Here is a 27,680-nt window from a genome sequence, read left to right as displayed (position 1 = left end):
AGGTACACTTATTAATGATCTACAGTTTCAACCAGTTGAAGCCTTTAATCTTCACAGCTCTTCTCTTTTCTATGTCGACTTTGTACTAAAGTCTTCTGGTTTAGTTCCTTTGTTGCAGAAAATCCAATAGTAAGGTGTTTCTCCTGCAAGGCAGCTACCAGTGCTTGTCAAGTTATCCGACGATTGCATGAGTTCTCTTCACCCTGCAATGTGAGTTGCTTCTCAATTTTTCTAGTGTTTTTTACTCTATATATCCTTCAACTTCGCATCCCGTGATTGCTTACATTGAATTTTTAGGATGTATCCTCATTGAAGCTAGAGAAGTTTGATGGTATGATGGTTGATGTTGCTTATCTCATATCGAAGCCACTTCCTGGTTTCAATAATAATTCAGTGGATGCCATGCCATTTGATAGCCAGCATGAGTATGCATTGGCCAAGCAAGGACTTTTGAAAATATTTGATCAGGGGTTAGAAGCTTTAGCTGATGACCAACTCCAAAGAGAGTTTCTCACTTATTCAGCCACACTTCTATCATCCGATTCCTGCTCATCTGAACTGAAGGCTGAACTTTCATCATTCAGAGGTGATATCCCAGAGGAAGCCCCCATATTTATCGAAGCTAGAAATGAGTTGAAGGTGGCATCAGACCTAAAAGCTTCAATCACTCTGAAGAAGTATCTGCTCCAGCAAGAGTATTACAAGTATACCAACGCAAAGAAAGAACTTCTTGCCTCAGAGGAGAGAATTGCCAACCTTAAGGCTGCTCTAGCGACAGAAGAGAGCAACAAGGTGAAGACTGCTGAGCTTTTGGATTTGATTGTAACACAAGTAATTTCTGCCAAAGATAATCTGGTCTCAGAGTTAGCACAAGTCTCTGATGATATGGAGGAAACAGTCGAAGCTGCTAAGCAGTTAGTATCTCAGCGACAGTCGGTATGGAACAGCTTAAGAACAACTTTTATGAAGTTTGCATAATTTGTATCTTGCTTCTGATTTGAAAAAACTGCACTTTATGTCTCACATTGACAACCTAAGTGCTTGTGCAGTAGAATTATTATCAAGAAGTTAGTATGGTTGTTTATAAAATTTACCGTGGAGGTGGGTGTTTCTTATAGTTATTGGGCTATGCCAGAAGTCAGACATTGAATGTATGATTGATCTATAGTTATCTGCCATTCAAACATTATATATACTATGATCAATCAACACACTGAAGCAACACACTGAAGTTCCAGCGCAAAGGTCCAGTGATTGACTGGTCCTCTTCTTCGTTTGGGGTTCGATCGTTCCTACGTCCTGTGTGCTTCTCTGGTTATGTTGTTTTGTTCATGTCTTTCTTCTTCCTAGTGTCATTATGGATTTCGTGTGAAGACCTTTGAACTGTGTATGCGATCTACGTGTTGTTGGATTCGAATAATGTTGTATCATTCTTCGTTTATTAATTAAGTTATTTACTGATTAAAAAAAAAAGATTCAATAAATGGGCTAAGCCTAATAACACTAAGCTCTTCAACACCCAAACAGGCCCTTATTGCTCATGACCCTATAATAATAATTTCTCTCTGGTTTCTTTGTCTTCTTCTCACCGTCTCTGAAGATGTCTGAGAACCCATTGCAGGCACTGTTCCAAACATTTGCAAAACTCTCGAACACAGTTCAGGCCCACCTCTCTAATCTCATACCCCAACCTCCTCACCACTCCACTTCACCCATCACCAAAACCCCCTCAATCTCCATCTCCTCCTCTTCCAAAGTTACCCCATCACCCAATGACTCCTCCCATGATCCCATCAACAAGGTAACCCCCCTCCCCTCATTCACAATCCCCCATGCGCTCTTTCTCATTCTAAAGTTTGCATCTTTCGTTGGTTTCTCTTGTGGGTTAGTTAGCTGTGCGTACCAACTGTCTGATGAAAGTCCTGAGAGAAATTCTAACAAGATTTCATTTTGCATGTTGTATGTGTCAAATGTTTACATTGGTTGGAATATACAAGCAGCCAAAAATCTCTCCTTTATAACCAGAAGTTCATGACTTTCGTCTAATTGAGTTAATCTCTCCATTTAGTCCATTGCCAATTAACCTTGAATAGAAATATAGGATGCTCTACGTTCAATTGTTGATTCAGTGTGTTGCTCTCTGAATTTCGTCATCTGTAAGTGGAAAAAGTGGTTTGGTAAAGTCATTACCTATGTTGCACGGACACAGACACGGCGACACGGCAAATCTGAAAAACTCCTCTTTCGACACGGTTATATATATTTTTAATACTGTGCAATTTTCCGGGGATACATTTTCTTTCATAGAAGCTGAAAGTGTGATTCAGGATGCATTTACACAGTGCATTGGGGGCCTTCTGAGTGAGAACCAGCATGATGCCTGATGCAAGAATGGGATCTATTGATGTTGGAGACCTGTATGCTGAAGAAGTGAGGGATTTTTTGGTGACAATGAATATTCCAGTTGGTGAGTCTAGTGATGAGATGTCACTAGTACAGGTTAGATGTCTTTACAAAGATCCCATTACGAAAGAAATGGTCAATTTGGATGAAGCTGGTGAAGTCACTATCAGAAGGCCCGTAGTAGCTGGGAAACTAGTAGTGTCAATGGAAGTAGACAGGCAACGCAACAGGCTTCGTGCAGCTGAAGTAATGGCTGAGGCCAGAATAGCTGCTGAGAATGGTGACTTAGCTGGTGCAGTTTCCCTCCTGGAGAGCTGTCACCGGGAATTGTCTGAAACTCCTTCTGCACAAGCAGGTGACCGGTTGTGTGTTGCACTTTCAGCCGAGTTAAAGGAGATGCAAGAAAGAATGGGAAACCGTCGTGCATATGAAGAAACAGGAAGGGCTTATGTTTTATCAGGGTTGAGTTCACACTCATGGCAGAGGGCAACTGCTCGAGGTGATTCCACAGATAGCGCAGGCCTTTTGCAATCTTACCAAACATGAAATGAAGAATGGGATTTGATGCTGAGGTTATCAAAACACATTGTTTGAATCTGAAAACCATATTACCCGTCAAGATATACAGAAGAACATTTGAAGTATATATGGTATTTCTGAAGAGATTTCGGTTTTAGGTTTTTTTTATTGTCAAATTGCTGACGTGGCCTATCTATTGCTGATGTGGCGTGTTGGTCAGCGTATCCGAAAGTCAAAGCTCTGCGATACGCCACGTGGCGTGTCCGATACGTAAAAATACGTATCGTATCGGCGTGTCGGAACGTGTCGGACACGGCGACACGCCTCCTCTTGCCGTATCCATGCAACATAGGTCATTACTAATCCAATGGAGATGTGTTTGCAGCTAAACCTTTGCATTGCATTTTGATGGGGACTTGTCTGTAAATTTATTTGCTTCACTGCTATAGTTTTGATGGTGGTTTGTATTCAGGGGCAATCAGCTGGTCCTGTGACGAAAGAAGGGCTGGGAAGAGCTACTTGGACTTTTCTTCACACTCTTGCTGCTCAGGTAAAGGGAATAGCTCATACTGTATAGTATCCTATAAAGTTATTAAAAAAACATATGAATTTTTGTGTGTAAAAATTCCATTGATTAGCGTCCACTACACTGTATAATTGCAATAAAGTTGTTCTATAGCCTATAGCCAAGACAATATCACAAAAGTATCTTCAATTGTTTCTTCCTTCAGACCTTTTGTTTTGTTTCAACTTTCAAATAAAGTCTGTTTTTTTCATCGTTTAAGCTGGGCAAAGTTTGACAGCCTTTGTTCTTACTGAATAATAAACATACATGAAAATGATGTTTACCACCTAGCCATTGTCGTACAATAAAGCTATGTCTGACTATGGGCTATAAAAAACAATTGTCTCTATAATACCCACATGAATCCCCCCTGCTAGTTCAGAATGTAGCTTCACATGAATTCACACTAATCACTAATTTAGATGTAGTAGTCAGCATTGTAGGCCGAATTTTTAAAAAAAAAAAATTTTTTTTGCCTTTTCAGTATCCAGATAATCCAACAAGGCAACAGAAGAAGGACGTAAAAGAATTGGTATGCCACTTATCTCTTGCTCTATTATATTCATCAAAAGTAGAGGCATGAGTAAACGTCTGAATTGGGTGCTCAGGAACCTGCTGCAGGCCTGGTTCAAAAAGATGAATTATATGGTATTTTGAATTTTGTTTTTGGTTACTTATATTGGACTGTGGGTTGGGATTGCTTCATTAGTTATACAAGTTCATTACTGAAAACGAGAGTACAATGAAAGTACAGATGTACAGATCTAAGACGAGTTGCCCTATCTTTGTCTTGTAAAACTATAAAAGCAAATTTAAATACTCAAGGGGTAATACTTACTCATAATTTAACCTTTGCCATTTCAATTTTGGTTTATTCTGATTCTTTCTTGTTTCTTTTTCTTTTGGGCCTCTCGCAATGATGGATGAGGCAATAGCGTTGGCCTTGTATTTTTGTACGGAGGTCATTGGTATTTTAAGGAGTGGTTCTGTTTGAAGAAGTATGTTTTGAAATGCATGCTCTTCCTGGTCAATACATCTCACAAGAAGCCAATGTTATTGTTTAGCCATCAGACTGATTTTACAAGCAATGTGATATTGTTTGTGCAGATGTCAATATTATCACGAATGTACCCTTGCAAGGAATGTGCAGATCATTTTCAAGAAATTCTTAGGTACAGTGTCATCTTTATTAAAGCTCGTCATTTCTGTGTTCTCTTAAGTTTCAGTTCCATTTCGGGTTTGTTGCTGTTAATTGACTAATGTCTAGTTCAAATGGTATAGTTGTAGCCATTTATCTTATATCCCTTGGCAACACTTTTGGCAGATCTAATCCTGTACAGGCTGGATCTCATGCTGAATTTTCCCAGTGGCTATGTCATGTGCATAATACTGTTAATAGAAGGTATGTTCTGCATAATCTTTACACATTGCTTGTAATATTAAGAGATTGGATACTAGAGTTCGTCCACACTGCTAAGATCAGATTTTAGTCCCTCCAATGTGCCGGTATTAAAAAGATCAGTATACAAGCTCAATTGACCGTGGACTCATAAAGGGATTTTCAGTCCTTTGCTCTAACCAGCTGAGCTACCTGAAAAATAGGATTGCCCTTATTTCCACTGAGATTTGAGAAAAAAACCTGAGCATGTACATTTTTTGCAAACAAATTCATCTGAATTTTTATCTGTGGGTTACTGTTACAGCCTTAACAAAGTGGTATTCCCTTGTGAACGCGTTGAAGCAAGGTGGGGCAAGTTGGAATGTGAACAGCGTGCTTGCGACATACTAGGAAGTACCACAAATTTCTGGAAATAGATCATGTCAAAGTACTTTCTGGGGTTGGATTGGATGATTGAAGTTGATAGCAGTGTGGATGACTGAAGTAGAATTGGATAGTTAGAAATGGTAGTATAATGGTACACATGTTCAAGTTTAACCAACTCGTATATTTATTTTAGAAAATATCCTTCCTACATTTTACGATTTTGATTTCCCCCTATCTCAATCTTGATCAGGTATTAAGCCAGTTTGTTGAACCTGCAAGCAACAGAGGGTTATTAAGCATCATTTTCCTTTCATTTTCCATTTTAAGGCTACATCATGCAAATTTGGTAAAAGTAGTCCATAGGCTATTCCACATCGACTGTGTTTTCGCTACTACATTAGCAGCTTCAGTTGTTCCCTCAATGGCGTACACTTGTTCCAAGTCTGAGACCAAACCGTCTTTGACAGTGCTTACTTCTGTCGTGATGTAATCCACAACCTGATCATTCTCTGCCTTGTTTCTCTCTTCTGTGGCTCTAGAAGCTTCTAACTCCTGAATCCTGGCGTTGAGGTTGGCAATTTTCTCCGCCGAGGCAATGCTTTCTTTCTTAGTCTTAGTATACTTGGAACTGAGTAGCCAGAGCGTAAACTTCTTGTTGGTAACCGAAGCTGATAGGTTAGAGACAACTTTCAACTTCTTTTTAGCTTCAATAAAAGTGGAGAGTTCCTCTGTGATGTATTCTCCGAATGATGAAAGGTTATTCTTTAACTCTGGTGGGCATGAATCAACTGATGAAAGCATGGCTGTATAAGCGAGACACATTTTTCGCACTTTGTCATCAGCTAAAGCTTCTAACCCAAGATCAAAGATCTTCTGGAGTCCTTCCTTGGCCAATGCATACTCGTCCAGGCTGACAGATGACTTAGCATCTGGTTGATGAAAACCAAAAATAGGAAATGGTTCTGATATAAGATTTGAAACATCAACCATCATAACATCGAGCTTCTCCATATGAGGAAGATTTATTGTCAATAAACAGAAATAATTGGAATTTGGAGGATAGATAGAACCAAAAATTCAGATGTCAAAACAAACGCTCACCTTAGAGACAGCCTGCAGTTGTTGGATCACTAGATGAGCTTTTGCATTCATCTTGCAGAAGTAACAAAAAACAACTGGATCTTCTTTACTGTAGATACCAAACTAGAAGACATTTATAGAAGAGTGAAAAGCATGAATGATTCCAGCCAACGATTTGTCGAAACTCGAAACTACAAATCTATGGTTAAATACTTAAATGTATGTACCTGCAACTGAGAGCAAGAGAATGATTTGACCCCTTATAATGCTCATACATACGGCTGCCGACGCGGAGACCACAAAAGAAAAGCTTACAGCACAAGCAACGGCATAATGGGTAGGGGTGTGACAGTCGATACGACATGTAGCACATAAAAATTCTACACCAATTCAGTGGATTCTTTCTCACTGATACCACATACCTGTTTTAAGAACTTTTTTGGAAAGAAAAAAAAATGTATAGAAAAAGAAGGATGAGTGAATGAAAAAGGATGACATAAGAACCTCTTGCAGGGAGTATCTGGATTGGGAATGTAAGTGAGGTCAGATAACACCAAAGAAGCAATGTGACAGCACCAGTTCTGGAAATTCACCAACAAAACCCTCATAAGCTTTCAAACTAATTGTGTTCTGCGCGTAAAAAAACAATTAGAGAAGCTAAGTGCAAGAGAGATTACCTCCATGTAGGCTACGAGTCTACAATTTGCAAATATTTGAAACTGGTGTCTTAATATGAAAACACTAGAACAAGCGTGAAATCAGATGATGATTACTGGAAATCTGGAATAGTACAGCAATACCACGAACACTCGATTATGTTCACCCAGTGAGACCTCAAATGCCCCTATTGCTATACAATCAGTTCTTCAAATGTGCTTGGCTTGTTTTCCGTTTCACTTGAACGATGCTAAATTCGACACCGACTCTTCTTGCACCAAGATCTTCACTTGAACGATGCTAAATTCGACCACAAGAATCTTATGCAAGTAGAGCATCATGACACCTTACGATATCACTGTTCAATCACAATGTAACCACAGACTTAATAAAGGAATTCTCATGGACATTGTCACATTGACCATGCAAATGTGAACCTTATATTCTTGAGGTTAAGTAGTGTAATGACCCGATTTTTCAGAGTCAAATAAATTGAGTTCTTAGAAATTAATAGAGTTTGTAAAATTTTAATAAACCGCATTTGTTCGCTTCGCGACGTTGTTAGTCGAAAAACGGAACTGGTATCAGAAATTTTAATTATGAAAACGTTACGTTTCCGCGACGCGAGAATCGACTTTTACTCCGTCGCTCGTTTGTGAAATTTTCCTTCACAAAAGTTGTAGAGATCGTCGATACGAGTTCGTGGACACGTCACGCGTTCTAATCGGACGTCGTGCGTGAAAGTTATTAAAAACGGAAGTTTGTTTCCGATTTTGAAAGTGGGTATAAAAAGAGAATTTTAGGGATTAGGGTTTCCATTTCGGAAACCCTTCATCTGCCTCCCTCCCCCTCTCTCTCTCTCTCTCTCTCTCTCTCTCTCTCTCTCTCTCTCTCTCTCTCTCTCTCTCTCTCTCTCTCTCTCTCTCTCTCCCTGATATCTCCCTCTCTCAGAAACTTCGCCGACGATCTCGCCGACCAGCCCACCGTGGCCCTCATCGCCTAGCCCAGAAGCGTCGCACGGCCCTCCGCAATCGACCCTGAGCTCACGCATTCGCTTCTCGCCGACCAGGGCATGGAGACCGCCGAAGCCACCTGCAAGCGAAGGGAAGCTGAATCGCGCCGCTGGCCTCACCCCTCGCGAGATTTACCTCGTCGAAACTTTGAGCTCCTCCGGTGACTTCCGACCGTCCTAGGGCTTCGTGTAGGTACGGAATTTCATTTAGATGATTGTATTGTGTGATTGCTTGTGTTTTGGATGGATGTACATAAATACGTAAATAGTATGTACTTGTATAGAAATATGTAAATAGTATGTAATCATACAAGAATACGTAATTAATAGGTATTTGAACAGTAATATGTGAATAGTAATTATGTGAACAGTAATTTCGTACAAACTAGAAAATGCTGAACTGTAAAACATTATTACTGTTTCGGCATTTAAGGTTTTACGTAACGCTTTTAAATTCTCTTCTTATCTATTCTAGGTGATCGACACAACAAGTAAATGATTCGAGTTCAGAATTGTGGAAATTACGCTCAGGATATAAGGTGAGTAAAATCTCACAATGACGAATCTACCCTTGCGGAGATTCATGATTACACTATGATATGTATATGATATAGTGGATTGTGTATGTGTATAATTGGTAAAATGGGTACATATATATGGTTTGTTATATTATATACTGTCGTAATTTGCATTTGCGAATGAGTTCATTATAGCATTGATATTTATTTATTTGAGCATGTCACTTTGATTTGTACAATATCATGTGATGATTGTTTGTACGTGGTTTTAACTTGAGTTATGTTAAAACGTTTTTGTGGTATGTGGACCTGTCTTCGGACGTGTTGGCATGCTATGACCTAACCTTGGTCGGGCAATAGTTACGATACAGTTAGAGCTCTAGTCTGTCTGCCGGGGTAACAGAGGTGTACCAGCGCTCATGAGTACCCGTATTATAAATGTATTTGGGTAAACAGAGGGGTTGTCTGATTTTTCATGAGCACATATATTTGAGATATTATTGGACAACCATATAAACCGTTCAATGACTCATGATTGCATTTATAATTAATGTTTTCAGTATTTTCTTCTATATTTATATGCGAGTGATATTGTTGTTTTACTCATACGAGCTGCGAAGCTTACCAGATTTGTGTTTACAATCTCAGTGCACCTATTCGATGGTGTATGAGATAGTTCTGCAGGTGTGGATTAACAGAATTGACGGACTACTCAGAAGACCTCGAAGTTTATTTATTTTGTGGTGATGATTGTGAGGATTTTACATTTCTATTTGAAATAATGTTTGAATTTTAAATTAGTTTTATAATAATCAATTCGACTGAGTTATACTATGAACTTAAATAATTATCTTGCAGTCGAAAATAAATAGACTTGTTAAAGACTTTCGTAACAGTTATGCATTATGCTGATTATCTAATTAGGTATGATTCTAATTATAAGTCCGTGTATTTTCGGGACTAGTTATTGTGATCTTACTTTATTAGTAGAAGATTTATTCGAGTAAAAAGAAGTAATTGAATGAAACTTGCGACCTCTTATTAAAGAAATTTGCGAACCCTGCTACTAGAAAAATGAGACTAGAACAATAGTGCATCTGGGCGTTGGGTAAATAAATTGCGGGTGATAATTAGAAGACAAATGAAATGAAATATAAGTACATAAAACAATACCAAACGAGCCATCAAAGCATAGAAAATAGACAGATTGGGATTGGTCACGTCCAAAGCAGCTTCCTTCTTTACGCAAACACCAGAAAATGGAATTACATCTTCCTGCCATTCAAACATTATATATACTATTCCAAGCTGTTTCAGTGCTTCTACATCAAAAGTCAGAGATTGAATCTATGATTGATCTATCCTGACCCCACAATCCACAACTATCTTCAATCCTGACCATTCCTGTGTAAGGAGTGGGTTGAAGATTAAGAACCAGTCCAATCCTGCCATGGTTTCCAAGAAAGCTGGGTAGGTGTGGATTCATAGATCCAACATTTCTCTTATGAAGATTATAGGAAACCCAGTTTGGCAAAATCTATAAAGCAGGTACCTTTTTGCAACATATTTGATCATTTGGTTTGTGGGTTTGAATGTGATTGCAGTTTAGAGTTAGACAGGTTTGGTGAATCCTTGCAGGTTATAGATAGATGGTCCCAGCTATAAAGTTGAATCCTTTGTGAGGTTTGAAGCAACTTACATGTTAGAGTCAGGTTGTGCTTAGCAACATTAGAAAGTTACAAAGATCAAACATTTGGTAGTGCATAATCCAATTCACTGAATCCATTAGAGTGCTGTTTTGGATTTGGTGTATTGAATATTTTGATCTGAAGTTTGTGGATGGGTGAAGAGGGAATGGTCAGTGATGTCAAGGACACTCCTGCAGCCAAACCAAACCCAAAGTTGACACTTTTGCCTCTTATAGCTTTAATCTTCTATGAGGTTTCTGGGGGTCCTTTTGGAGTTGAGGATTCAGTCAGGGCTGGAGGAGGTCCTCTTTTGTCATTGCTTGGCTTCCTGGTGTTCCCATTATTTTGGAGCATTCCAGAGGCATTGGTGACAGCTGAGCTTGCCACAAGCTTCCCTGAAAATGGTGGATATGTGCTTTGGATATCAGCAGCTTTCGGGCCATTTTGGGGTTTCCAAGAGGGGTTTTGGAAATGGTTTAGTGGGGTTATGGACAATGCTCTTTACCCTGTCCTATTCTTGGATTACTTGAAGCATTCATTTCCCATTTTCAATCGAATGGTTGCTCGAATCCCAGCTCTTTTGGGAATAACATTCTCATTGACTTACTTGAATTACCGCGGGCTGCATATTGTTGGGTTCTCTGCAGTTTCCCTTGCCGTCTTTTCATTGTGCCCATTTATTGTGATGGCTGTTCTTTCGATTCCTAGAATAAAGGTCAAGCATTGGCTAGTAGTGGACTTTAAGAAGGTGGAGTGGAGGGGATACTTCAATAGTATGTTTTGGAATCTGAATTACTGGGATAAGGCAAGTACTCTTGCAGGGGAGGTTGATAATCCGAGCAAGACATTTCCAAAGGCGCTTCTTGGGGCTGTAGTTGTGGTGGTTGGTTCATATTTGATTCCACTTCTTGCTGGTACGGGAGCCTTAAACTCTTCATCTAGCGAGTGGACTGATGGGTACTTTGCAGAAGTTGGGATGTTAATAGGTGGCGTTTGGCTCAAGTGGTGGATTCAAGCAGCTTCTGCAATGTCTAACATGGGGTTGTTTGAAGCAGAAATGAGCAGTGATGCCTTTCAACTTCTTGGGATGAGCGAGATGGGAATGCTTCCAGCTATATTTGCTTCAAGGTTAGCCATTCTATGTTCTTTCACTTCCTAGCTGATTGTTTTTTGTTAGAATGCCTTGGCTATTTCCTATCAATCTCAATCTCCCTGGGAAAAAGGACCTTCAATATTGAGTTTCATACCAGTGAACTGAAATGCACTTTTGAGAAATGCCTGATTGTTGTTTTGAATTTCATTCTCAAAGGTCTAAGTATGGAACACCTACCATAAGCATCCTGTGCTCTGCCACCGGGGTCATCTTCTTGTCGTGGATGAGTTTTCAGGAAATCTTGGAGTTTTTGAATTTCTTATATGCTATCGGAATGCTTCTTGAGTTTGCTGCTTTTATAAAATTGAGAATAAAGAAGCCAGACCTTCACAGACCATACCGAGTTCCCTTCCAGACATTTGGAGCAATAATGCTTTGCCTGCCTCCCTCATTGTTGCTTATTCTCGTTATGTGCTTGGCTTCTCTGAGGACTTTCTTAGTTAGTGGTCTGGTGATTATAGTGGGTCTATTGTTATACCCTCTTTTAGTTCATGCAAAGGACCATGGATGGGCACAGTTTGATGCAGAACTACCCACTGAGGCTCCCAAGAATTGTTCGGATGGCCTCTCTGTGGTTTCACAATTGCATTATGTTCAAGATGAATCTTCTATAAGCCTTCTCTCAGACTTGCCATCTGTTAACGCCGATCAAGAATCTTCGAATATAAGGTCAGAAGAAGCCTTCAAATTAGAGTAGGTGGTCTTTATCATACTTCTGTACTACAAAGATGTGTAACACTAAAACTTCCACAGGTTTACAAAGCAATGTATTCTTTAGCTGTAAAGAAGCTGTAATCCTGGTACATGTAAAGCTGCATATTTGTATCCTTTCTTATGCCATGATTTGGTGTCTAGTTATTTTGATGCACTCTTCTCATTTAAGTTCAGTTGAAAACTGCCAGAATGTGAGAGGACATTATATTTCGTATCTCATCATCAAATTCGAAAGCGTCACAGAAATTTAAAAACTCTGTATGATATAGGAAATAGCTGTGAGAAGATAATTCTCCATGCAAACCAAATGGTGGAAGCAGGGCAGAGAAGATGCAATGTTTTTGAGCATATGTGGTATTAAACAGAACATGATGACATCTCAATCAACCAGAGATGATACATCAGAATAGTGTCTGAGATTTTCCCTGTTGTAGTTGATTGTTTCACTCTTCTATCTTCGAAAAGGAAAAGAACATTAGATCTTTGCGTCCAAGATCCAAACTTTCATCACATAAAAATCACTACTATGTATTTATCTCCGAAATGGACTGTGGAAATGTGCATCAGATTAGCTGGTTGTGTTTCTGTTTACACTCTTGTAAATGAAAGTAAAAAACGCAAGATAATAAAGTGCGCAAAACAAACGGGGCCTTGGAAACTAGAATAACGCACGTGTGTGTTTTGGTACAAAAGAAGCTTCGGATAGAACACAGAGCTCTGCATCTTAATCCTTGTTTGGTGGGCGCCCTTGTTATAAAGTACTTATCAGAATACAGAAATAGCTTCCAAACAAAACAGGGCAAATAATCCAGACAGACTTCACTTCACTTCACTTCTTCAAGCCATTGACTTGAACCCCTAAATCCACTCAGGTCTGTGTTTCTCTTTAACTAGTTTCATTCTTTGGTCAATTCACTTTTTGGGTTTCAATTTCTTGGCAAAATCTCAATCTGGGTTGTGTCATTTTTTGTGAATTGTAGCTGAAATCTAACTAATTTGTTCTAGTTTTATTTCCTCTACTCTGTTATCTTGAATACCTGAATGTTTTAGAGCTATAAGAATTAGTTTTTGATCTTATAACATAGTCAACGTTTAGCTCCCTCCCATTGATAATTTCTACAGTAATTTGAGCAATTTTTGTTGTTGGGTCTTGTTCATTTTGGTTACAAGTCTGGAAATTTGCTTTCTGATTCCATTTTTTGTCAATTACAGATGGGCATTGTCTGAAAATTTTGGGCTTTGGTATTTGGATTGAAGATCTTGCATTTTGTCATTTGGGTGTTTCACTTTGGAGAATTCATGTTAATTTGAGATGTGGTGTTGTTGAATTGTAAGAAGCTGAGGGGATGAAGATGTTGCCCAATCAAAGCTTTTCTCGTGTTGACACTTTGGAGTTGAAATCGAAGATTATTCAAAAGATTGGGCATGAGAGAGCTGAGGAATACTTAGAACTGATCAGAAGATTGTTTAGTTTGAAGATTAGTAAGTGTGATTTCAACAAGTTGTGCATTAAGATTATTGGAAGGGACAATCTCCCCCTTCATAACCAGCTTATTAGATCGATCATCAAGAATGCACACCATGCAACAGCTCCACCCTCAAAAAGTTTTAGGAAACCCGGAAACACTCTTACTGTGAAAGTTCCAAGTGAAAATAAGAAGAATGGTGATGCAATTCCTCAATCCCCTCTGACTGGGAGGTCTGCAGTTAATGGAGACCACAAGTTTCGTGATCGTCCAAGTCCTTTGGGGCCAAATGGGAAGTCCCAAGCCTATGAAAAATCAGGTTCTAAAGCACAAGTACAGCAAAGTGCTACTGAATTGCTTTCACTTGGTAGTAGGCCTCCAATTGAAGTAGCCTCAGTGGAAGATGGAGAAGAGGTTGAACAGGCTGCAGGAAGCCCAAGTATTCACAGTAGAAGCCCCGTAACTGCTCCTTTTGGTGTATCTATGAATTTGGGTGGATCACGCAAATTTCTCCATAGTGGATCAGTATGCCGTACCTACCACCTGGAAAACTGTCAAAACTGCAATGAGCTACCTGATACAAGATCATTAAAAAGTCGTTTGGAGCGGAAATTGCAGAGGGAGGGCTTGAATGCTTCTGTTGACTGTGTTAACCTATTGAATAATGGATTAGATGCTTATCTGAAGAGATTAATTGAACCTTGTATAAGGTTTGCTGGGATGAAGGGCAAACGATTGGATTCTACTCGTGCAACGATATTAGATTTTCGGGCTGCAGTGGAGTTAAATCCGCAGATACTCGGTGAAGATTGGGGCATACAACTTGAAAAGGTTGTTTTGCGTGCTTCTGAAGATTGAAATAAATTGTATACACACATTCAATAGTTGGTGTGATCCTGAAGTGGGATATTACACCCTCCTTTAGTCATGGTTCAGTATTTTGAACCCTTAATTTGACCTTACATGAATCTCCGCTGCCTCTTGTCATCAAGCTTCTGCATTGCCATAGAGATTAACTTGTTGGTTCTGTGGGAAGTTATTAAAATTGTTGTCAGTGGCCTGTTGATATGATAATTCATCAAACTTCAATACAAGTAAGATTTCCTCGCTTAAAGAAGTTTTTTTTACTAAGGTCTTCTGTTAATTTTGTGTTACAATGGCAAGTTATGCTATTTTGGTCCCATCTGTGGTTAGACAGCACTTGCAAATCTTATGTAAGTTCAATTATTTATATGGAATATACTTTTCCTTTATCTTCATTTAATTTGAGTTTATCTTCTCAACTGTTAAAGTGAAAATCTGCAATCTATAATGTCAAACTCAACTTAGTTTTCCTGAGTCTGTTGGAAATAGCTGGTCACAAGTCATAATTTGTGCACGGTATTGTATTACCATTCATGAGTACAGATTCAAACTCGAGAAAAAATCATTGCATACAGCTGTATCTCTGTTAACCAATTAAACTATCTAGGGTAGATAGTTCTATCCTGAATCATTATTTGTTCTTTCTTTCCCTTGTCCATGTGATGTTATTCTTTGACCTGTGCTGACATTCATATATGTAGTTCTTGGCACACTCAGGTGTCTAAGTTCCGATTCCATCATAATGTATATCTTTGATTGTGGGCTTGCTTCAATTTTCTAGTAGTGATATGTGTATTTGAGCAATGATGGCCAACTGTAATCCTTAACTACTGAGCATTTTGGTTCTTCAGGGTAGGATGTAACCATCACTTTGAGCTCAATATTGCTTTCCTTCCATGATATTTGTCTGGTTGGTGATTCTTCAAAAACGTGCATGCTCACATTCTTGGTTGGTTTGACGTAGGCAGCAAAAGTAGAAGAATCAGGATCATCTTTACATCAGAAATTAGAATTAATCTATGACAAAGATATAGTCTTCTGAATGAAGATAAAGTTATTTGAGGACTATATGTGAAGGCGTGAAGCAGCTTAAAAAGGCCTTTTGTTTTCTTTCCTTTTGCTTTTTCATGGAAGCGACACTGCAACACCAAATGCTGCAGTTGCATGGAGCCATTTTCTTTAGTATTCAGCCCTAGTTAATGTTAACTGATGTGCCTGTCTCCAAGTTCTAATGTTGAATGCCTTATTTTGTTCTGTGATACTTCTATTGATGATAGCTTGAAAAGCTCAATGCATGACTTCTCCAGCCTAGCTTGCTTTCTGAATGCTGTATTAACTCAAGTTAGTTATGTAAAGGCACTCAACTGTAGTCAGTTGGCATTTAACTCCAAAGTTGAAGGAGCCTGATTGATTGTGAAGCCCAGGACATCTGTTGATGTTCCCTTCACGGACCTCACCAATCTATTAACACCTACCTACCAGTTCTACTGGCATCTGAAGAAGGAATGAGATTGTGAAGGTGGGTAAAGGTTGGTTCTTTTAAGCTGAACTGTGACATGAAATAAGTTTTGTCCCTTCTTTCCTCTTTGGGACTCTTTTGGTTTTGGATATCCTCCAATGTCATGTAAATTTCTGTTCTGCTTTCGCCTCATCAGCATCCCTACTTTCTAAATTTCCAAATCTGAAGAACCTGCAGAAGCTGGGACTGAATCACAATGCAGTATCCTATTTAGATTCAATCATTTATTCAAAAGAGAAATGCAAAGGTCCTGATTGTTGAAGGTCAGGTACATTTGATCATCAATGAACTGAAGTCAAGCTAAAAAATGATCAGTGAACTAATATCCAGTTAAACTATCAGAATATACGCCTTGATACTTCTCGTGAATATGCAGAATATACGCCTTGATACATTCAAATCTCTCGCCAAAATCCGAATCTGAAACTGTGAAAGTAAGTGGAAAATATTGATTTTATTTTTATAATAAAATATTGGTCACTCTTCTAAACTTTAGAAACTCGACATTTTAGTCTTTTATGTCTTAATTTAAACTAATCACTCTTTATACTCTCAAATTCTAAACAATTTTGTCATTCCGTTAAGTCTCCATCTAATTGCACCGTTAAGTGGTTTTTCCCCTCTTTTGTGATGTTTATTAAGTCAGCAACTTAATAGTGTAATTAAATGAAGATTTAACGGAATGACCAAATTGTTTAGAATTAGAAAAAATAAGTTGAAATTAAAACATAAATGACTAAACTGTCGGATTACTAAAAATTAGAGTAGTGACTAATTTTTTTTTTATTTGTACTGTTACAAAATAGTATCAAAGTTGGGACAAATGGAGGGAAACCAAAACCCCCCAAAGAAAACGTGAATAGTGAAAACGATTTTTGTGAAAAAAGGCGCAAACAAATGGGTCCTAAGTGTCTCAACTCAGAAGCTCCGCACGACCGCACGTGCCGTCGTACGACGTTAGAAAGCTTCGAAACGAAACACAAAAAGCGCTTCACTTCCTTAATCCCTGTTTGGTCTTGTCCTTTGTTATAACACACATAAACCGATATGTAGCTCCGCTTCCAAATCAATCAAACCCAAAACAAAAAACAAACTAAAACTCGACCAGGCCAAACCCAGGAGCATCGGCTTTCATTCAACTCAGGTTTGCGTCTCTAATCTTCATTCTCTGCTCAATTTGGCTATTTGGTTTTTTTAACTTATGCAAATTGCTGCTTAATCTGTTCAATTTTAGCTTTCCCTTATCTTTAGGTGAATGTCTGAATTTCTTTAGTAACTTTTATTATCAATGAAGTTTGGAAAATAGTGGAGATTTTACTTGTGTTGCAATATTGGTTTATGTAATTAAAGTTGTTTTTAGCAGGAATTGGAGATGGGATTTGCTTATTTTGATTGAGAAATTCTGGGTTTCTGTTTTCTGATGTGAATTCGGTGTACTACAGGTGGAGACACTATATGGAGATAAGGGTTTTAGGTTTTGGATTGGAGATCTTGTTTTCTGGCAGCTGGGTATTGCTGGAGAATGAAGGTTTCAATGAGAAACTGAGGATCTGATTTTGGTACTTTATTGGAGGTGGGAGGGGAAAAGATGACTCCCAATCAAAGCTATTCTCGGATCAACACTTCGGAGCTGAAGGATCTGATTATTCAGAAGATTGGGAAGCAGAGAGCTGAGAGATACTTTGATATGATCAGGAGGTTGTTTAGTTATAAGATTAACAAGTGTGAGTTCGACAGGTTTTGCAATCAAACTATTGGGAGGGAAAATATTCATCTGCATAATCGGCTTATAAAGTCGATTCTCAAGAATGCATGCCTAGCAAAAGCTCCACCCTTGAGAGGAGTTAGGAAAGCGGGAAGTACACTTAATGCTAAAGTTGAGAATGGGTATCCTGGGAGCTGCCTTCAATCGATTTATGGAGATGGATTTCCTAAGTCCCCTCGCAAGGTCCGCTCGCCACTTAATCGAGACCACCGAAAGTTCAGGGATCGTCCAATTCCTTTGGTGCCAAATGGAAAGCCCCAAAATTTTGCTTCCGAAGAACCACTTCCCAAAGTGCAAGAGCAGCATGAATTGCTTTCTCTTGGCAGCAGGCCTCCAGTTGAAGTTGCATCAGTAGAAGATGGAGAAGAGGTTGAACAGGATGCAGGAAGTCCAGGTATTCAAAGTCGAAGTCCTGTAACAGCTCCTCTTGGTATATCTATGAAGTTGGGTGGATCACGTAAGTCTCTTCATACTGTATCAGTCGGTGGTGCATACCGCCCTGAGACTTGTCAAAACTGTGGTGAGCTACCTGATACAAGATCTTTAAGAGCTCGTTTGCAGCACAAGTTGGAGATGGAGGGTATGACTGTTTCAACCGACTGTCTTAACCTCTTCAATAATGGATTAGATGCTTATCTGAAGAGGTTGATTGAACCTTGTATTCGGTTAGCTGGGAGTAGGCATGAAAAAGATCATTTCAATCAACAGAATAGTCTGTACATCCATGGTTCAAATGGGATGACTGGTCGACCAGAAATGCAAAGGGAATTAAGTTATGCTACTATGGTAGATTTTCGTGCAGCAATGGAGTTGAACCCCCAAATACTTGGTGAAGATTGGGCCACACAGCTTGAGAAGATTTTTTTGCCAGCTTCTGAAGAGTGAAAACAGCCTTGTACACAGAATTAGCGTCGATGAGATAATGAAACATCAGATTACACCCTCATATATTCATGGTTCAGTTTTTTCTGAACTAATTCTTTAACCTTACATGGTACTTTAGTTCCTAGCTGTTATCCAATTTTGAAATTTGCGATATGAAATAAGTTTTAGATTATGGGAACCCGTAGATAGAGTTCATTAGGTTGCATTTAGATATAGGCTTGATAATTGTTATGGAGGAGGCATGTTAATATATTGAAATGTAAACTTTTTGACACAAGAAAGAGATTGGTAGTGTCGGAAGATTTTGACACTTCTGAGAGTACTGTTCGTTCTGTTTCCATCTTATTGGCCAAGTTATGGGAAAACGTTATTCATACTACTTAGATAAACTTCTTCCTCTGCTTGGTGCTTACCTTATTCAATTCTAGTGTCTTATTCCTCTTAAGAGCTGAATCTGCCTGCTCACGTAACATATTTTCTGGAGTATTTTTGAGTAAGAGGCGCTGGAAATAATACATGTCTTACACTCTTAGCGCATATGGTGCATTGTGATAATTTAGTATAATAGTCAATAATCTCAACCAGTTTACGCTAATCCAACCATGTAAAAATAGAGGGTTCTTCCTTTAAAAATTTGTTGCTTCTATATCTCTCTCTTCCAATTTATACACAATGATTTTCTTTAGCTCACCTGTTATAACTGCGTTTGCACTTCTTATCATAATCAACTGTCCAAGGCCATGTAAACTATGTTTTGATTTGAGACAAATCATACGAACACCTTAAGGGTGAAGGCAGCTTGGACAGCAAGCAAAGCTGTAGTTCAAACCGGTGAGATTTTCACCATGAAGCATATTAGTTGCTTCTAGTTCCAGCATTATTTTGAGCTCAATACTTATATTCCATATGTTGATATATAATGTGTCTCTGGGCCAATAGGGTTGCTTCAAAATTTATCCTGGCTAAATCCATAGTTTGATCTTGAAGAGATTTTAGTATGGAAATTTTCCTTTTTCTAGGAATGACTGCCGGGATTGTTGATTATGTGCTGGAATACCTGTTGTTTGTTTGCTTGCTTGTTGCAGTTAAGGACATTCTTGAAAACAAGGTAATGGATATGTATGCATGATGGTAATCGATAACTATGTTCTACCACTTCACTTCTGTATTGCCCCCAACTGTAGTCGGGGACCATTTAACTCAGGGATCCATTGACATCTGAATAATGTCGATAGATAATTGTAAAAACCAAAGTTAATTCTATTTTCTACATGGATCTCATACAGCATTGATCGCACAAGCCAGTTAAGCACCATTTAAAAAACTGGGTGTTGGTCTTTCTGGCTATACAATTTCGAAGAAATCTTTAATCAACTAGTTTTGAAGAAACTCGTGATTTTGCCTAAGAAATCTTTGATCAACCAATTTTGAGGAAACTGGTGATTTTGCGTTGGTCTTTTATTCTGTTTTTGTAGTTGTAACTAATTGTATTCTGAGATTCGGTATCTAATGCTGAACTAATATGCGCTGCCGTAGCGTGACACATCGCAAGACTTGAAGAACGATTGGCATTCTAAAATCAAGCTCATTGCCTCATTCATAGCACTGTCACTTGTGTTTGCTTTCAGATTAACAGAATTCGCAAATCATATCTGCTGAGTTTTACAAGGTTATGTGCACTTGGCTCTTAGTAGTTTGTCCTCGCTACAACTGAGAATGGATGACATATTTAATATCTCCATTGAAATCGCAACTTCATCTTAGGATCTCAATCCGTTTCAAATTATAATGATCCCAGTGGACTGCAGCCAATATCTGTACTCAGTACTCTTAAAAGCATCTCTTCCAAGAGCACAGATTGCTAACTGATAGTTCAAAGCATCTCTTTCCAACAACATAGATTGCTATCTGAGTTCAAAAAACATTACCCCACACTTTACAAAACCTCTAAATTGCTCCGTTAACATAAAAACATTGTGCAAGAATCTTTGAGTAGCTACACATGATCACCAATGAATTTACTCGGTCTAATTCAAAATTAGAGTGTCAAAGCTTCAGCTTCAAACATGTTTTGGCCATGGATGTCACATTAGCACTTCTGCCAGGGTTTACTATGTCGCATCATGAGCAACTTCCAGCACATTCATGGAGAAAAGTATAAATCTTGAAGACGAGCAAAAAGAATGGGCAACTACGGTCAATCAATAGCTATTGAACTTGCTTTCTCCAGGTTTGCCATGTACGTCAAATATATGGTCCATAGATAGGCAAATCCATTGCTCACTAATGTCTGTCAAATAAGATCATAAAAAAAAAATTCAGAAGTGTAATTCACAGATAGTTTTAACCTGGTGCCAAACTTAACTGGCTCATAACCCAAATACCAAAGTTTTGTAGGTGGCAGGTGACGTGTTTGTTTGCGTGAAAAAAAAACACACCCCTTTGAATTAAAGCAATTCCAAAATCCAGAATGTTTGAAAGGAGAGAAAATGAACAATGATTTTTCACATTACCTGCAAATGGACAGGAATGAATCTGAATGTGATAAAATCACATACTGGCCAGTACATAACACCTCTCAACAATGTAGGTACCAAGTCTCGCTTTAAACGCTCAAAAACTTCTCCAACATTTTCACCTGATATTGAAAATCACAGCAACCAAGTCAGATCTCACCTCATAGTAACTAGTTTAGAACCCCTTGTCTGGTATAAAACCAGTTTAAGCAGACTTTGTTCATTATAACATGATACGCTATACGCAACTTTATTACTTAACATCAAGCTTAAACAATCATTCACCATATGTCTATACCATTACTCAACATATGCCACAGAAGGACCCTACAAACAGGTTCCAAAAGCTAAACACGAAGGTCACTATTCAAAACTCAAAACAGCAAGACTTATTTCTCTGTTTAGATTCAATAGCCCACAAGGGTAAACTAAACAGTTCAAGTAGCAAAGTTAACACCCTTTGTTATATAGAGGTGTTAAAACCTTTGTCAAAGCTCATTCGGCAACCCAACCTGCTTAACTCAATGCTTGCAGTCATAAAACTAGCAAAGGTAACACTTTTGTTCAAAACCAATACTTCAAAATCATCACGAAATCGAACCAAAAGCAAACTACACATTCCTTTAACCTTCGCAAACACATTCATCACTAAAAGATGGAAACCTTCATTACCTTGTAGAAATGCATTGACAGAGAAGAAAACAACAGTCATGGCAGGACCATAAACTCCTTGCCCCATGGCCATTTTCTTCAAAGTCGAAAACATATCGCGCTTGGGGAAAGTCTTGGCCATGAAATTGAACCAGAAATGTAGAGAAGGCCCCAAGATCACCATCCCATACGCCGCCATTCTCAATGTCCTCACCGGATCATAAGTATCCGATTTCGCGATCGTCTGATCAAACACGACCACATTAAAAAACCAAACATTCTTCAAACTGAAAGATCAAACATTAAAAAACGGAAACAGGGTTGAGGGACAGAACTGACCTGGGAGGACAAATCGGCGGCGGTGTAAATGAGGGCGGCGGTGACGCTCTTGGTGAGAACAGGGCGGTTCTTGACGAGGCCGAGATACCAGGCGACGAGGCCGGTGGAGGTCTCGGCGGCTTCGGCGGCGGAGGAGGAAGAGGGCTTGGCGGAGAAGAAAGCGGAGGGGAAGAGGGAGTGGTTGTGTTTGGGTTTACGGAAGAAGGCGTTGGGAGCGCCGCGGAGGTAGGCTCTGGACTGGAATTGGGACGCCGGGGAGCGGCGGCGATTGACGGATTGGTTATGTAAAAGGCGCGTGAGGGTTGTGTTTCTTCTCAGAGCGCCGGACATGATGGCGGTTCGGTCTGGTTGTTCGGTCGCTCTGAGGTTGTGTTGTGTTTGTGTTGGGGGTTTTAGGTTGGGAGAGAGAGAGAGAGAGAGAGGGTTTAGGAAACGTGTGTGTTGGTGTTTATATAGGAGAGCGTGGTTTTTGGGTCTTTTGCCAAAGTTTGGGGGGAGTTTGTTAGAAGCTGAGAGAAATGGTAGCAGGAATAGTCTCGCGTCTACAAAGAGAGACTTGTACTCGCTTTGCTATGTGTAGAAACTAGAAACACATTCACTACTTTGAACTCTAGATTGTAATTTGTTTTGGAACTTCTTTCATATAGAAGGTCCTAGCAACCTCAAAAACAATCTACTTAAACAGAGTATTTATTTTAACCATTTTCATTTACTTGATTCGAATCAGATGAAATCAAAAGAAGAGTGAAACCTGAAACAAGATGAAACCATTTTTAGGTGCGCGTTTACAATCTTACTCTTATATAGAGCTGTTATCATAACGGTATGACCACATCTCACAATTTTACCAATATTATGGTGAGGAGTTTATTTATATAATAAAACGATGGACAATTGTGTTGATGTTGAAGAAATGCAAGTTTCTTTGTCGAAAATTGGAGTTTACCTGTTTCCTTGGATCAATCTACGTTTTTCCTCTCTGTTTTTTTTTACCTCAAAAATAAACTTAAGATGGAGCAAGGAGGCAGCGAGTATGTTTAGTTTGTGAAGACGCAGAGAGTGATCATGTCGGCATCTGTTTTGAACTACAATTATAATTGGAGCAGATTCCAGAAAGTCAGGTGTGACACCTTACCCAACACGTGTCCTCTCTTCCAACAAGTTTTCGCCACGTGTTAGAAGAACTACACGTTGCCTTCGCCGTCGGCGTGAAGCATCTGGACATGTGATGTTGCGATTCTAGGGAAGAAGAGCATTTGGTTGAGAAGGTCGACGAGCTTGTGAGTTGTGTGAGATTCAAGGCTCAATTGTCTTGACAATCCGAGAAGTTGAACAAACGTGTCAAAGTTCCATGTAGTATGAAACTCGCACAAACGAGTGTTGATGTCAGCTTTGGCTTGGTATGAATGTGAAGTTCTAGCTACGATGTTCAGCTCTCATACTTGGCTTGTTAGAGAAACTAGGAGTCCAAATGCATGCAATTTTGTAAATCAAGGTCTGAGCAAATTGTAAGTCATTGTGAGATTGCTGGAGTTTTGAGCAGGAGCAATTTTGTAAATCAAAACTCAACTCACAAAGCCCATCAGCATCGTTAACCTGGAATCTTGGATAGTATGGTCACCAAATTGGGCACTAAGAGCATCTCCCTCCGTAGGCTACATGCTAAACTAATATAACCTACCAAAATAAACATATTCTCTCAAAAATGCTTTTTTACTCTATCACTAAAAATTCAACTTCCCACCATAGGCCATATTTTCAAATTTGCATAAAAATGACTAATTTGACTAGTTGACTTTATATAAATAAATGTATATATATATATATATATTTATATATGTAACAGCAAGAAACGGCTAAATTTATTTTTGAAAAAAAATATAAATATTTAAATAACTGATGTTAATTTACCGGAATATTAATTTATGTTTATGTTAATTTTATGAATTTTGTTTTTTTTTTGCTTTTTATGTTCTTGTATTTCACTTCCTAGTACTCTTTTTCCCAACTTGAAATTTATTTTCAAGTATAGTTTTAACCAGGCTACCGATAAATTATTCAAATTACTTACCAATAACATATATAGGTATGCATCATACAAAAAAACAATTTAAGCACAAAATTATTAACACATTAAATATTAGACTCATATGAAAAATCACAACGAGGTTAATACCATGTAATAGTTTTTATATTTAAAGACATTATAAAAAATACATTTATATAATAAAATAATTATTTCCTAAATGCTAAAATGGTAATATAAAATAAAAATGAAAAACATAATAACAGTGAGACCCGCCATATGCCCTATGAAATTGGGTAGTCAAATTTGGCCTGCCTTTGGCCGAAGACCATTTTCAAATATTGGGATTGTTGTATTTGACCTATGGTGACACAAGGCAAATATGGCTTTATAGCATATGGTGGGAGATGCCCTAACAGTCCAAAGAAAACTACTGTGGTTCAATGCGCAGAAGGAAGTTATTGAACTAAACGTTCCAATCTCAGAATAATTTTATTCTCATATCCCTAGTGTTACATTCATATTCTCACATTAACCGTGCGCTAGTGTTGCATTCATATCCTCACATTAACAATGCGCTAGTGTCAGATACATAATATAATTAGAGACACAAACATTTTTCCTTTATAGTACAAATATTCCTGTCGTTGAAAGGATGATCGATGAATTCCAGATTTCTTCAGCATCCGAAGTCATATGGTACCAGTCCTTGCAGCTCTGGGCCACTAAGTTTGTTGTTCTCAAAACTGAAACAGAAGCATAAGGAAAATGCATTAGATACTTGCAATACAATAGATGCTTTCTTCACAAATTATAATACTTTGGTGTACATACAAGCCTGACATTAAGAACCATGATTGAACTATGAAAATAAATGTTTTGCTGATAGCTTATGATTCATTCGGATCAATGATATCTCAATACACTAAACTACAGTGTAACTTCACTATTTAGCCAAGCCAAGCCAACTAACATTAGGTCGACTGGTAAGCCATCTCTCCAATAAGGGCTCTATCAGTTCTGTAATTCAACTCCACTCTCCCCCTTCGGTGAAGAAAAAGGGGTAAAATAACAAAACCAGAATCAGTGACTTAAAAGCTATCTATTAGCTAGATACACCTCATATGATTTTTTTTTTTTGCCAAGAATTAAGATCTGATTCAGATCACATATATGAGTACACTGTGATCTGGCCTCATAGTATCAGCATGGGCTGCAAAAGGCATTGGGTTTAAAATATTTTTTGTTTGCAGAACATTTGAAATGCATGAGGACTTCTCGACAAAGAACAGATTTTTACCAGCCAAGTCATCAAGCATTATTGCTCTAAAGATGGCTAAACCCTTATGTTTCTTTTCTTTTTGTGGTCCGAAGGATCACTAACGTATCTTTGGTTCCTATCATATGACTATTAGCAGTGTAGCACCCATTGCAGCAAAGCAGTATGAAAATACCCCATTCAATACGATTGGAAAATGGTATCAATCTAATACAGGATTGCATCAGTATGGAACTCCTAACAGTGTCAAGAATCAAGACACATTGGTGCAACAAGACACAAGTCTCAACGTTGAGCAGAGCAGAGTTAGTCCACACACACACACACACTAAGACAGATGTCTTTTGTACTGCAGCTCATCAGTCATCAAATCACACAACTGTTCAGCACAGCTTTACAGCATCTAGTGCTATCAGACTTGAAGTATGTATACAGTATACCACTGTAAAGCATAAATTCTCCTGGTGAACGAATATACAGATTATATAACAAAATTTTGTATCTTTCTACTCTTCACTATGAAAGTTATGGATTTCTTTCAATGACTAGCAAACTCAAAACAAATTTGTTTCTTTCTAGGAAAACAAAAATGAGTTAATTGCATGCAGTGATAGAAGCAGTACCTTTCCATCGAGAAGGTGCTAAACGGGCCATCAACTGGAATAGTTCCACATAGATCATTGTTTGAAACATCACTGACAGAAAAATAATTCATAAGACTTCTAGGAAAAAGTAAAAACAAAACGCATTAGTTCAAGAATACAAAAGCCACTCAGATAAAATTAGGGACTTACAAAACTTTGAGGTTAGATAGGGCTGTGAGTTCCCTCGGAATAGATCCTGATAGTTTGTTGTTGTTTAGCCTCCTGCATCATTTGCAACCATACTCTGAAGTGAGCTGAAAGTGGAATTTATGGAAGATAAAATAGTCTAGCCGATCATTGTAAGAATACTCACAGAAATCTGAGTGACTTCAACTTGGAGAAAGATTTTGGAATTCGCCCTTCAAATCTGTTGCCATATAAATCCATGCTAACAAGGTTTTTCAAATTCCCCAACTCCTTTGGGATTTTACCTCCTATATCATTTCTATAAAGCTCCCTGAAATTCACAAGCCCTTTTCAATTACTTCCAAGCACAAATTGTGCAATCAATCACTTCAAATTAAAAACTGAAAGAATTGTTCTCTTTACAGGTATCTCCAGAAAGTTTAAATTTAGTTGAAGGCTATTTTCTAACAAACCCTAAAAAGCATAAGCAACTTGGTTTGAGTAAGGGAAACATACAAGTATTGAAGGTGCTTCAGCTGCCCAAGTTCTGGCCCCAAAGACCCAGAAATGTTAGAGTTGCCCAAATCCCTAAATTGAAGACAGGAAAATCAATCAGGCACAAAAATTACATTAAAGTTCAATCTTTAACAACAAACACCCTATTTCGAAATCAAAGAGAGATTAAACTCACAAACGGATCACATGGTTGTCGGCATCACAAGTAACATGGAACCAGGTGCAGGGATTGACCAGAGTTGGGTCCCAACTCTGAAGAACATTGGTGGCATCATTGAGCCTACTTCTCAAAGCATGCAAAGCATTTCCTGAAACATATCAAAACCCACATAAATTCAAAACCCAATACACAAAAACAGAGCTGAAAGCAAACACAGTAGAGCAAATCAGAGGGGATCAAGTAAAGTGGGTACCTTCAGAGTTAGTAGACAAAGCAGGGGAGAGGAAGAAGAGGAAGGTTAGAGAGAAAGAGATGAGAGATAGAGAACAAGAAGAAGAAACCATTTTTGGAGAGAGAGAGAGAGAGAGAGAGCAGGAGGAAATGGAAGGAGTTATGAGAATATAAAACCAAAGAAAGGGAAGAAAGAAGGTGAAGTAGTTCAAAGAACCAAAGTTGAGTCCAAGCCAAAACAGTTATGGCGTGCGTTTCGGAGAAGAGACTAGGATTAGTGATATAAACGCTGTTCGCAGTCTTCGGAGACTTTGGGAGTGAAAGAAAGAGAAAGCAGGCCAATTGGAAACTAGTGGGAAACTCATGACCGACCTGTGTGACTAGTCTTCGTAAAAGACTTGTGATGAATGTGATCTATCGGTTAGGAAAATCAGAGTTCTTTTGTTTGTTTGATTAGAAGTGTAGGATCAAAGCCATCAGTTAGTTCTTGATCATTTTTTTTATGTCAAATCACTTGATTTTATAAATGAAGGTCTCAAAGGGGACAAATCATTGCCGTGAATAAAAAAAAAGTCTGAATAGTCATAGGCTAGTTCTGAATTAGTCTTAGTTAGAGGGA

At 38.5% G+C, this 27,680-nt stretch overlaps 6 protein-coding genes across 9 annotated transcripts; 4 read left to right on the top strand and 2 right to left on the bottom strand.

Moving 5' to 3' along the window:
* The first annotated feature begins 1,600 nt into the window (after nt 1-1,600).
* On the top strand, nt 1,601-5,644 carry LOC126782660 (FAD-linked sulfhydryl oxidase ERV1). 4 transcript variants are annotated; one of them, XR_007670780.1, is made up of 7 exons: nt 1,601-1,801; nt 3,395-3,472; nt 3,972-4,019; nt 4,595-4,659; nt 4,812-4,889; nt 5,191-5,392; nt 5,503-5,644. XR_007670780.1 is itself a non-coding variant. In XM_050507956.1 (6 exons), the coding sequence occupies exons 1-6, from the start codon at nt 1,601-1,603 to the stop codon at nt 5,300-5,302; spliced, it is 582 nt and encodes a 193-aa protein (XP_050363913.1). In that variant the 3' UTR covers nt 5,303-5,471. The 4 variants fall into 4 exon arrangements, 2 of the variants coding, with proteins under 2 accessions (XP_050363913.1, XP_050363914.1); XR_007670781.1 differs by having other exon boundaries at nt 5,191-5,403; nt 5,503-5,643; XM_050507956.1 differs by lacking the exon at nt 5,503-5,644 and having other exon boundaries at nt 5,191-5,471.
* A 4,092-nt stretch (nt 5,645-9,736) lies between these two features.
* Nucleotides 9,737-12,255, top strand: LOC126782645 (probable polyamine transporter At3g19553). Its single transcript, XM_050507939.1, has 3 exons — nt 9,737-10,067; nt 10,158-11,335; nt 11,517-12,255. Exons 2-3 carry the CDS (start codon nt 10,359-10,361, stop codon nt 12,055-12,057), a joined length of 1,518 nt encoding a protein of 505 aa, XP_050363896.1. The 5' UTR covers nt 9,737-10,067; nt 10,158-10,358; the 3' UTR covers nt 12,058-12,255.
* Nucleotides 12,256-12,827: 572 nt separating this feature from the next.
* On the top strand, nt 12,828-14,529 carry LOC126782651 (uncharacterized). The gene is made up of 2 exons (XM_050507945.1): nt 12,828-12,946; nt 13,287-14,529. The coding sequence occupies exon 2, from the start codon at nt 13,421-13,423 to the stop codon at nt 14,396-14,398; it is 978 nt and encodes a 325-aa protein (XP_050363902.1). The 5' UTR covers nt 12,828-12,946; nt 13,287-13,420; the 3' UTR covers nt 14,399-14,529.
* Nucleotides 14,530-16,965: 2,436 nt separating this feature from the next.
* Nucleotides 16,966-18,854, top strand: LOC126782648 (uncharacterized). Its single transcript, XM_050507942.1, has 2 exons — nt 16,966-17,067; nt 17,366-18,854. Exon 2 carries the CDS (start codon nt 17,512-17,514, stop codon nt 18,571-18,573), a length of 1,062 nt encoding a protein of 353 aa, XP_050363899.1. The 5' UTR covers nt 16,966-17,067; nt 17,366-17,511; the 3' UTR covers nt 18,574-18,854.
* Nucleotides 18,855-20,369: 1,515 nt separating this feature from the next.
* LOC126782655 (uncharacterized) lies at nt 20,370-22,487 on the bottom strand. Its single transcript, XM_050507950.1, has 4 exons — nt 22,080-22,487; nt 21,762-21,984; nt 21,087-21,211; nt 20,370-20,863 (listed from the first exon to the last, which is right to left on the bottom strand). The coding sequence occupies exons 1-4, from the start codon at nt 22,407-22,409 to the stop codon at nt 20,771-20,773; spliced, it is 771 nt and encodes a 256-aa protein (XP_050363907.1). The 5' UTR covers nt 22,410-22,487; the 3' UTR covers nt 20,370-20,770.
* A 2,076-nt stretch (nt 22,488-24,563) lies between these two features.
* LOC126782659 (leucine-rich repeat protein 2-like) lies at nt 24,564-27,307 on the bottom strand. Its single transcript, XM_050507955.1, has 7 exons — nt 27,084-27,307; nt 26,846-26,978; nt 26,671-26,742; nt 26,342-26,485; nt 26,179-26,250; nt 26,008-26,079; nt 24,564-24,851 (listed from the first exon to the last, which is right to left on the bottom strand). The coding sequence occupies exons 1-7, from the start codon at nt 27,172-27,174 to the stop codon at nt 24,785-24,787; spliced, it is 651 nt and encodes a 216-aa protein (XP_050363912.1). The 5' UTR covers nt 27,175-27,307; the 3' UTR covers nt 24,564-24,784.
* Between the last annotated feature and the right edge of the window lie 373 nt (nt 27,308-27,680).

The sequence above is a fragment of the Argentina anserina genome, chromosome 2 (assembly GCF_933775445.1).
Source record: "Argentina anserina chromosome 2, drPotAnse1.1, whole genome shotgun sequence".
Classification (NCBI taxonomy): Eukaryota; Viridiplantae; Streptophyta; class Magnoliopsida; order Rosales; family Rosaceae; genus Argentina; species Argentina anserina.
This window is presented reverse-complemented; position numbering and strand designations above follow the sequence as displayed.